The 11,207-nt window shown below is 43.9% G+C and overlaps 2 protein-coding genes and 1 non-coding gene across 6 annotated transcripts; 1 reads left to right on the top strand and 2 right to left on the bottom strand.

Annotated features, from left to right (window-relative positions):
• Positions 1-277: 277 nt before the first annotated feature.
• LOC132454001 (cerebellin-1-like) lies at positions 278-3,737 on the bottom strand. The gene is made up of 5 exons (XM_060047136.1): positions 3,459-3,737; positions 3,152-3,324; positions 2,575-2,751; positions 2,109-2,240; positions 278-1,304 (listed from the first exon to the last, which is right to left on the bottom strand). The coding sequence occupies exons 2-5, from the start codon at positions 3,246-3,248 to the stop codon at positions 1,009-1,011; spliced, it is 702 nt and encodes a 233-aa protein (XP_059903119.1). The 5' UTR covers positions 3,249-3,324; positions 3,459-3,737; the 3' UTR covers positions 278-1,008.
• A 3,075-nt stretch (positions 3,738-6,812) lies between these two features.
• trnar-ccg (transfer RNA arginine (anticodon CCG)) lies at positions 6,813-6,885 on the top strand. The gene has a single exon. It is a non-coding gene; the product is annotated as a tRNA-Arg (tRNA).
• Positions 6,886-7,139: 254 nt separating this feature from the next.
• LOC132454002 (tubulin polymerization-promoting protein family member 3-like) lies at positions 7,140-11,141 on the bottom strand. 4 transcript variants are annotated; one of them, XM_060047139.1, is made up of 5 exons: positions 10,919-11,141; positions 10,263-10,391; positions 9,474-9,665; positions 9,124-9,277; positions 7,140-7,977 (listed from the first exon to the last, which is right to left on the bottom strand). In XM_060047139.1, the coding sequence occupies exons 3-5, from the start codon at positions 9,662-9,664 to the stop codon at positions 7,786-7,788; spliced, it is 537 nt and encodes a 178-aa protein (XP_059903122.1). In that variant the 5' UTR covers position 9,665; positions 10,263-10,391; positions 10,919-11,141; the 3' UTR covers positions 7,140-7,785. The 4 variants fall into 4 exon arrangements, with proteins under 4 accessions (XP_059903122.1, XP_059903120.1, XP_059903121.1 ...); XM_060047137.1 differs by lacking the exon at positions 10,919-11,141 and adding an exon at positions 10,507-10,780; XM_060047138.1 differs by lacking the exon at positions 10,919-11,141 and adding an exon at positions 10,493-10,780.
• Between the last annotated feature and the right edge of the window lie 66 nt (positions 11,142-11,207).

Genomic DNA, 11,207 nt, shown 5'->3' on the forward strand with positions numbered 1-11,207 from the left:
GTAAACCAGTGGAGAGGGGATGGGGGGTAAACCAGTGGAGAGGGGGTGGGGGGGCGACCATCGCTATCTCTCTTTCTATTGGTCTATACCTCTCCTCTATCCCTTTCCCTCTTTTCCCCACACATACACAAAAACGTTAGCGCTTTCCCTTGCTAAAAGAAATCAAATTTGTATGTATGACACACTTTATGCAGTAACATACCGCACACAGACACACACACACACACACACACACACACACACACACACACACACACACATGAACAAAATAAACATCTTTATCTGGATTTTGATCAAACTGTTTAATAATAAAACACAATGGGCTCTGCAATGCTGGGGACATTAAAGTTACACTCATATTGTAATTCACCACCTGTGTTAGATTGTTCAGTATGACCAGTGTAATGATACGTTCCCAAAGCGTATGTGTTGTCGCGTATGCCCTATCAACATGTTCCTGTCAAATATGGATTAAAAAGTTGGATTTCATCTTACTATATTAGATCAAAATATCGAATTTGTCTGTATTAGGAGAGAGCTGCTTAAGTTGAGGTAGGTGATTAGTTAGTAGTTTAGGTAATAGGTTAGAGATGGTTTGGTTTAGGATTTAGGTGAGAAATGGTGAATACATTTTTGAATATTTTTTTTCCTGTGACTGCCAGGTCAGAACAAGAGGTGTGTGGTGTGTGTGCGTTCTTGCCTGTGTTTGCAGGGGCATCTGTGCATGCACAGGCGAGTATGCACGTGTGGGTGTGCAAGTGAACTCGTGCCTGCAGGTCAACGTGTGTGTTTGTATCTGTGCGCATGTATCTATGTGCGTGTATCTGTGTGCATGCGCGTGCGAGTGCGTGTGTGTGGGTGTGAGTACATAAACGTGGGTGTACAGGCCATTGTGAGTGCCTGCATGTGAACTGGTGCCTGCATGACAGTGTGCGTGCGTGCGTGTCAGCGGGCTTGCGTGCACGCCAGCGTGTGTGTGTGTGCGCGCGGGGGACAAGCGGGTCAGGACTACACGCCGTGCACCATGTAACCCGAGAAGGTGTTGCGGCCGGCGGCGTCACCGCAGAGCATGCGTCCGGCGCGCAGCAGCACGTACACCTGCCCCCCCCGCTCCAGGGAGAGCAGGAGGCCCTGGGTGCTGCTGTCCTCGGAGTCCTCGCGGTTCTCCTCCCGCACGGACGCCATCACCTCCCCGTTCCGCAGCAGCTGCAGCTGGAAGAACACGCGGTCCCCTGCGGAGGCCCGCCGGGAGTAGGCCGTGAAGGAGAATGAGTAGAGGCCGGCGCGGGGGGCCGTGAAGACGCCTGAGGGGTGGATGGACGAGGCGATCACATGACACTTAATGTGATGCGGAAGGAACCATATTAGGAGAACAAAAAATAAAGTGGATAACATGATTTTTATAATAATCTAGTGTGATCGCAATGAATTTTTATATTATGTAACGCTACAAATGTTGAAAAATAACTTTTCTGAAGAAAATGTGGTGTGCAGCTTGGTGAAAATAACGTAATAGGTACCTTGTGTATTGGAAATGTACAGTAAAGTGTAGTAGTGCTGTGGTTTGATAGGGATATATGTTGCTTCTTGGGTATTTTGGATGATTGCTACGGTGTACTATGTGGTTGCTGGGGCGTTATCGGTTGGTTTACATGTTGTTGTATGTGGTTGCTATGATGTTCAACACCGTAAGGGTGTTTTTACTCATTGTTAGGGTGTTCTGGGTGGTGGCTAGGGTGTTCTCATTGAATAGATGTTATTTTAGTAAGGTAATAAGCAGAGTTTGAATTATTGTTCTAGAATAAAGTAAGAAAATAAAGTATTGATAGTAAAACACCCTTTTTTTAGAAATCACATTAGTAGTAGGTAAAGTTTTAAGGATTGTACTTGTATAAAGAGGTTAATAGGGAAGTTTGTAAAGAATAGTTGTACAATGTAATGTGGATATTATTATCATAATAATAATATCGATCATAATACTGGTGGTAATTTTTATATGAATAATAATACAATTAATATTAATTGTATTATTCGATAAATAATAGTGGTACTTATCATTAAGTAAGAATAACAGTAATCTAAACAACAATAAGAACAATGGAGCTCACCAAGGGCAGGGTTGTATCCGTCTCCGTGGTTGAGGGAGACGGTGTTGTAGGGAACAGACACATCGATGGAGAATGGTCCGAAGCAGTGCATGCTGGGAATCCCTGAGGCAGTGAAAGCCACCCTTCTTCCCCCTGAGAAAAACCAGGACAGCACCAAGATAGTCACGATATCATAGCTGATATGACGTCATATTGACGCACATAACTGACACGTAATTGATGCACTTTTCTCTGCCCCTGCCGTCCGCCCTGCATGAGTTATGACTATGATAAAGGACAACACATGATGTGCTGACATTTTTTGTACGATCCTGGCTACCATTGCATTTGAGGTTCCCATGGTACAAAGCCATGCCAACACAGGTTGGCATGGCTGTTATGGTTGCCAAGGTACCTACGGTAGTCGCGGTACCTATGGCTGCCATGTTACCCTTTGTTGCCATAGTTCCTATGATTGCCATGATACCTATGGTTTCCTGGACGCTGCGGTCCAGCTGTTTGATGCTCTGCCACATGTCAGTGAGTCGGGTGTAGGTGAGGTCCTCAACCTCGTGCATGCGGCTGGTGGCGCAGCAACAGCCCACCTGGCGGAGCGCACAGTCGCAGCTCCACCCAGGACACGGGAGCTCCCCGGGGAACGCCACTGATGGAGGGGAACCAGACCGTTACTGTCAACCCCCAGGGTAGGGGACATGCTGTTTACGGTAGCTTGTCATTTAATGAGAAACAACACTTGAAATAATTCAAGCTTTTTTTTTAAAGTGGTATACTTTTTTTGATAGAAAATTCTTAACAGCATGAGCCCAACCCACAGGTTATTGCACCTAAAATTGACAATGGTAGTATGGTGTTACTTTAACTACTTTAACTTGGTTAAACGTATTTGAAGAGTTCGCTCTTTGCAACCATGAATAAAGTGAGACATCACTTAACACATCACACGTCCATGAGCAGTTTGCTAACCGTTCATCCGCGTTATAACCAATCACAAGGAATGACAGAAACCTTGATATCATCTCCTCTCAGAGGGTCGGAGGGAGTACCTGCTGCCTTGCTGAGGCGGAGGATCTCAGACGACTCCTGGGCCCTAGCTAGGTGAAACACGCCCACAGCCAACAGAAGATGCACCACAGCCCTCATCTCAACCAGCGGAAGGACACGACGCAGGCGTGGAACAGTAGCAGTCTGTAGCTCCTTCTGTAGCCAAGATCAACCTCTGGTATGGAGATAACACAAATAAAGCTACAGTTTGAAGTTCAGAGCTGCATATCTAAAAAGTAACTGACTACAACGACAACACTACCACCACCACCATGACAACCAACACCGGAGATCTCTGCTCTGTCTTACATCCACTCCAGCAGCAACAGGGAAGGAAAGAATAACTGACTCCTGTGAGATGGAGGAACTGAGGCTCCTGGCTGGCGGGTGTGTTTTATTTACAGGTGCTTTCAGTCCCCAAGTGGGTGGAGGGAACTTGGGTGGCCGGTTGCTTGAAACCGGGGGACAATCGACCCATAGAAAACTTCTAATCCCTGAGATCCTTCTCTATTGCATCTGCATGTCCAGCCTTCAGATCCTCATCTAGCCTAGGTGTGACCCGCAAGGGCAGGAGGGTGTGGGGGCCGGTTTGATAGGGTCCCCAGTGTGTCGGTACAGTCCCCAGAGTGAAGGATCATCTGATCTGTGTGTGTGCGGTTTATGAGGCCAGAGGTGTCTGGTTCGCTGATAAGATCAAGCCGTTGCTTGTTTACGATGAACTCTTTTTGCCCTACATTAGCTATGGACTGTGTTCGTGGGCATGCATGTCTGTTTGTGTGTGTGAGTGTGTGTGTGTGTGTGTGTGTGTGTGTGTGTGTGTGTGTGTGTGTGTGTGTGTGTATGTGTGCGCATGCTTGGGTGTGTGACAAAACAATCAATACAATGCGCTTTGTTTTTAGATGCAACACATTGGATTGCATGCAAACAATTTGATGTAAGAATGCCTTAAATTCTCCTCACTTGACGTCCGACCTCTGGGCTTTGGCGGGGGAAGCGGATACCATTAACTTTAGTGTTCTCTACCGGCCCCTAGAGGTTATACAGGGAAGAACATCAAGCATCAGTCAAAATATGAGGGACTACAAAAATATCACGATATCTGTTATCTATTTATTTTAATCATCTTTATTATTATTATTATTCAGCGCATTTTATTGTATATTCAATTTGTAGTTATTGAGAAATAATAATAACGGAGTGTCTATTCATACTACTTTTAGACTTGGCCACACAGTTGGGCTAAAAACACCCTCCATAAATATACACCCAAAGGGTGTTTATTTACATAATGTAAAAAGAGCGTTTTTATGTATTTTATTTTTTTATTATTGGTGAACACAGTAAACAAATCTTTGTGTTGTAAGAAAATTTACTTTGCTTGCATTAATTTAATTAGTCTCATTAGTGTTAGCTACAGTACACATGTAGTTGTGTGTTGTATAATTTTAAGAGTTGGCATGAGAGAAATTCTTATTGGTGAGCAGTAGGCAGAGGACGTAGCAAAAGCAAAAACTTTGTAAGTCGTTGTTCTTAGTCAGTGATACTTAATAGAGTTTACATGGATGGATCTCCTGTATCATAAAGTTTCAAACTCAGTACCTCCCTGATATTCAGAGGACAAGCCCTAAGAATTGGAGAATACTTAGGCCTACACATCAGATCTCAAATAGTCAAAGATTAAAGTAAACTGTTTTACTTGCATGTTCTATTGAGGAGGCTCACAATTGAAAATAGTGTAGCTATTCCCAATGTTATCCTAGGCAATCATGGGTGTTTACTGTTTACAAATGTATTTGAGGAGTCTGATCACCGCGCTTAAAAATATGCTGTGAGGGTTACTTGTCTGGAGCAGTTTCTTTATTTTTTTTACATTGTGTGACCAATATGCCAGGGTAAATGCACATGGGTGAAAATAGCATACATTGATATTTGCACTGGGGGGGGGGGGGGGGGGGGGGGGGTATTGATCTAACACATTTCTGTGTGCATATACTGATAATTGTACAAGGCTACAAATAGCATTTACTTCTAATTGCACCAGGGTACAAATAGCATATACTGATAATTGGACCAGGGGTGCAAATAGCCTCACCCTTTTTCACTTCATGCTATCTACACAAACGGTCATATGAAACATTATGTAAGCTGAAACTCCAAGGAGTCCAATGGGACAAGACCTAGTCATTTTCTGAGCTTATCTCGATGAACACTTTTCCAACGCACACACGATCCAACCATTACAAAATGTATCAGAACAACTCAGCAATTTTTTTTTATCTCAAATGTATTCAAACTTTAGCTATTTTTTAGCTAATCTGCTTCCAACCATTCTAAATGGTGTGCAGGTTTTGTTTACATTAGTTACTCCATTTAGGCTTTAGAACACTGTTTGAATCTTTTCACTTGATCATTGATCATTCCACAATTCTTTACTTCGTAAACTATGTGGCTTTATTAAAACATATTGTGGCGAGCAGCGCGGGAAGGACTTGTTCAGAACACTGGAAAGCTAGCTCATTGTGTTGCGACAGTAACGATAGCTATGATATTATAACTCTAGTTCTATGATTGTAGGCATAGCCGTCTAGTTTCCAACCTGCTGTACCCTCCAAATGCTGAAAGAATAGCGTGGAGGATGAGTGGCGGTATGCGCCGCGCTATATACACGGTGCCGTGGGAAATCTGGGCGGTGCCCACGTTGATTGGTGCATATTTGAATTTTTCAGTGCACGGGACAAGCCCATTTGGCGATGCCTGGACGGCTACGCCTACAATCATAGAACGAGAGTTATAATATCATAGCTATCGTTACTGTCGCAACACAATGAGATAGCTTTCCAGTGTTCTGAATGCGCGAGCATCAGCAGACTGCAGTTCGCTTATAGAGGGGTCAATAATGAGAAGACGCGTCTGATTCCTACATATAGTACCTTTTAGTTATTCTCATTGTATTTATTGGTCCTCTTATTGCGCAAAAAACAACTTAAAAGAGTGCAGTTGTTCTTTGGTGGTGCCCTGAGGAATCAGGGCACCAGGTTTTATTTCTGTCGATATGTCTATTAACAACAAATTCCCTAGGAAACCTTTGTTGTAGGGCAAGGTACTGTGAGAGCTGGTGGAGCTGTCCTCGTAGGTTCACATTACTAGGTGGGACTTGGTGTGGGGTGTTATGTAACTATACGTTTGTTCTTCTTAAGGTCATGGCTTTTCAGGGAAACTGTATCCCGGCTTTTGTGAAAAGGAAGTCTGTAGAAACACGTGACGCATTATCAGCAGCAGATCAACAGGAAAATAGTATTTTTTCTTATGTTATGTAAATTACATGTGAGTTAATGTTCATTTGTCTTCATAGATCGCTGTATTTACTTCTGCCCCCTGCAAAATGTCATATATTTAATCAAAGCACTTTGTAAACATTGTTTTTAATGGTGCTATACAGATGTTCTTATTGTCTTTCAGAACACATTGTATAACCTGCACGGTAGCGGTTCTCAGAGTTCATTGTTATTTAAATGTTACTTGACCATTCAGGATGTCGCTCCTCAGTTCCCCCTCCGCCGTGTTTACTACCTCTACTTGTCTGTTATCCATCTCTATTGTTATGTAAATGAGGAATTGACCGGTTAATGGTATTTTTTGGTGAGTTGTCCTGTTTATACTAAGGACCCAGTGGCCTAATGGATAAGGTATCAGCCTCCGAAGCTGGGGATTGTGGGTTCGAGTCCCATCTGGGTCTAGTTTTAATCAGTTTCTAAATAGTTGACGATGACTATCTAAAACGTACTCAACCAAAGGGATACAGATTCAACTCTTTAATTACGAACATTGACATCGCAGTGGTACCCGTAATGATTTATCTGTTTTTTTTACATAGAAAAAACGGTATCATTAAAATGGTCATTATAATCTGCATTCTTATAAAATACGTAAATAAAACACAAGAGATTAATTATAAATGTACATTTGTCATTTAAATATAGAAAACTGGGACACAGAGTGAAACTATTTTATTATTTGCCAACAAAACATATGTTTAAGGATTTATTCACGAACAGCAAGTCACATGTTGAAGCTCTTAACTAGGAAGTGCTATAATAAACATTATCATTGCTTCAAAACTATTCCATAGCTGAAATAGCTATAGTAACTTCACAACAAATTTAGTTAATGCAATTATGTTAAGATTTCCGTTTCCTCTTTTCCGATTAGTGTCTGGAACAGAGATCTCTTGTTTGGGGAACATGTCATTTTAGGATGTTTAAGCATCCTTTATCCAAATGTCCTAGCCCCTAAATGCTGTATCGGTATTTACCTTGGGTGGCTTTGGATTAAAATCTTTGTATTAAAAGCAATGATTAAATCGCAAATGTCTAGTGTTAGCGTCGCTGGCAGTATTGAACGTAGGTTAGCAATTTTCTTCCCAACATATGTTGCTGAGTATATTAAATACATATTATATTAAACATACAACTTTAAATAATCTTTTTATTAGTAGCTTTGTTCTTATTCTCTAGCAATGTCGAGCAAAGATTTGTTCTTATCACCGACTGATGATGCATATATTATGATGATTTATTTATACATACACAGGCCCATCTCTGGAGCGACTCAACCTATGACGTAAGCTCCAGTTTGACTAGGCCTCCTTCACTTTGTCGTCGTATGAACCTTGACCTTTGTAGGCGCCCACGTATCCACTGGTGTCTGGAAGCTCCTCCCTCCCGGCCTTGCCCTTGCCTTTTCCGGACTCGTCAAAGCGCTCCTTGTGGGAGCCCGTGTACTTCGTAGCGTCCGTCAGTCTGTCCACCGCTGCGGCCTTCGCCACTTTCTGAGGAGTGGAGCACAGATAGGCACTCGGATCACAAGGCTGTAAATTGCCTGATTGCGATCTGAAATTTGATGCTGTAGAATGGTGTATTGGAACAAAACAACATTAGTTTGGGGTGTGGTGATAGAAATGAAGCCCCTGAATCATGCATGGTATTTGCATATATATTAATATATGTGTATGTGTGTGCGTGTGCGTGTGTTTATTTGTGATAGAATAGTCAGTCCCCCTGGCTGGTTCAGAATACAGAAAATCATGGAAAAGCATGGACTGGATAGAATGAAAGTGGTCCAACCCATGAACTCGTTTCAATAAGCTCAAGAAGGTCTTAATGTAAAAATAGGTATTTTTGTAATAAATCCCAGACTTGAAATTCCTTGAAAATCATCAGAATACACTCCTCTTTAACAGACTTGAGTTTGAGATCATGTCACTGAACGGGTGGGTGTAACATTACAACTGCAGAAAATACTGAAGTATCCCCAAAGTACTGACAATCAAATTCTCAAAGTGCTCGGTCATGACGTTCACGTGCTCTGTTAAATCTCCCAAATAATACTTAACCAGCTGCTGGATTCAGAAACTGCCTTTTTCTGGGAAGCCATTACCATTAGCCAAAATTAGAACAGAGATTCATGAAATTATCTGGTTCTAGACAAAGTCAGGCCATTCCACAGATGAAGAGCTTAGACACTTAAGACTTCTCCCTTCTCCATAAGACTTGGTCTTTGACCAAAAGTCCTGTAGCAGAGAACCTGAGGAACCTGGTGGGTGCAGATCGTAGGTCAGAAGTAGGCCTATATGAATAAAAAAATGCACTTATTCAGAATCATAATCCATCCACCTTCCTGGCTAGCCAAAAACCTTAGCTGCCTGTTCCTGAATTAATTTCACCATAAAAGTAAAAATCTGCAATCAGCAATGCTGCTCACCCAACTTTGTTTGGATAAGATTGTGTGGGAACCATGAGACTCAATCAAAACACAAACTGGGGCGAGCGAAAATGGCTGATGTCAGCTTTAAGAGAGACCAACTAACCAAAGAGAGAAACAGACTATAAGAGCCCTTGAAAAACCCATAGCACAGCCTGCACCGGCTACTGGAAGAAGCCCATCATTGTCCTGTGTTTTTCCCGCTTCTACTCACGGTGACGCCCACGTTGGCGGGCCCCTTGCCAGCGATGAGGCCGTAGAGCAGCGGCAGCGCCTCCTGCTGGTCCTTGCCTCGGAAGCGCTTGGGCGCCAGCTCCACCAGCGCCTGGTTGAACTGCTCAAAGGTGATTACGCGCGCTGTTTTCGCCCTGCAGACACACACAACACACAACATACGTAATAAGTACACAAGGATACATAGGTGGATCTCGGTCAACCATAAGGTACGCAAATGTTATGGTACAAAATACCAGCATGGGCACAGAGACCCGGAGCGTACCAATGGGGGCTGTTTGAGGCACTGGTATCGATTGACCTTACTGAAGACGATGGAATGACCCTTACTTGACCTTGGTGAAGATGATGTCAACGTCCGTTGCCGTGACGTTCTTGCCATCGATGACTCGGCAGTCCTTGCAGAGTTTGGCGAAGTTCTTCCCATTCATCTCCTTCCCGGTAGCCTTGGTGTCTCCGTGCACCGCAAACTTCCTGAAGGACACTTCGGCCTCCGCAACTGACGCTGAGCTCTCTGCCATGCTGCTCACACAGACACAAAGACGCACGCACGCACGCACACACACACACACACACACACACACACACACACACACACACACACACACACACACACACACACACACACACACACACACACACATACATACAATCTTGAAGTAATTTTCTCAGCATGTGGTCTGGACCTACTAAAAGTTCTCTCCATCTTTTACAGACCCCTCTTCTACACTCTCAAACCGTGTACTGTACTCTCAAACCCTTCTACTGTCAAACCCTTCCCCTGTCAAACCCATATTTTATCTGTGACTGTCCCCTGATCCTGTCCTTCCGAGCCAATAGTCGTGAGGCTGTCCTTCAAGACTTTACTGTACGGTGCAGCTAGATTGAGATTTAGGGACCACGCAAGTGTCTTTATTTGGTTGTTAGGCTCCCTGGTGGTCAAGCCCCTGAAGTCCTCAGTCTAACCTGTCGGCATCCTTAGGCAACATGATCTAACCCATACCTGCTCGTTATATTGATGAGTTAACCAAGGTGTCTTCAGATAAAAGCCTGCTAAATATCTGAATAAGAGATCCATTAAGTCATGGTGCAGCCGGTCAAGTGAGTGTGGTGACATACCTGGTAGGATCCTGGGTTCTGTGGCAGGCTACGCTCTGAGGGTGGAGCCCTGGTCTGTTGTTCTCCTCTTCCTCCTTCTCCTCTACCTCAGGGTCCTCTTCACCTGTCGCCTGCAGTGTCAAACAATGGCTAAAGAGAGATGGAGAGAAACGGATTGGAGGGCAGAGGAGGTAGAAAGAGGGAAAGGCAGGCAGGGGTGACTATAGGGAGAAGGCGGAGGGAGCGTGTACAGGCCAGTACAAACCATGACATCATCTCTGCGGTGGGTGTAATCACTTTAACTTCCTCTCCCCCTCCCTCTCTCCTCTTGTTTACTCTCATCTCTCACTCTCCTCCCCCTCCATCGGTCCTCTCTTTGGTTTCCTCATCTCTCCTCTCTGCCTCCCTTTCGTCTCCTCCATTTCTCCCCCTCCCACACTCATCGCAGTCCCTCTCCTCTCCTCTCTGCTCCCTCCTCTTTCCTCCCTTCTATCTGGATGTCCTCAGACCTTGGATCGTAGCTGCATCCACCACACCCAATTTTCTCCATTTCTCCCCCTCTCTCCCATGTGACAATGGACGCCTTGTTTACAGTGATGAGAGCAGCCAATGGGCAGAGGGTTTGCCTCTGATGTAACTATTTTGACCTACAGCCAATGCAACAAATAAATACGAACCTTGTGTTCTGACTCTCGTAGCTCCGCTGCTTTCTTTAGAAACCGGGGAACTTAGCACTTCGTTTGTAGTGGCTCCAATTGGTTATGCCTTGACTAGTTCAATGCTTTAAATGAATGGGGTATACTAGCCTATATACATACAGTACATACACTATATGATCGCAGGACACGTAATTTATGACTGCATGTTTCCATGGTCGTTCTGTGAATGAATCGCATACCAAAGGTTTGTATGGTGGACTGACCGGGCAGAGTACCCCCTCTAGTGGCTGATTTGTTTAACTTTTCC

Source organism: Gadus macrocephalus, chromosome 3, assembly GCF_031168955.1.
Source record: "Gadus macrocephalus chromosome 3, ASM3116895v1".
Taxonomy (NCBI): domain Eukaryota; kingdom Metazoa; phylum Chordata; class Actinopteri; order Gadiformes; family Gadidae; genus Gadus; species Gadus macrocephalus.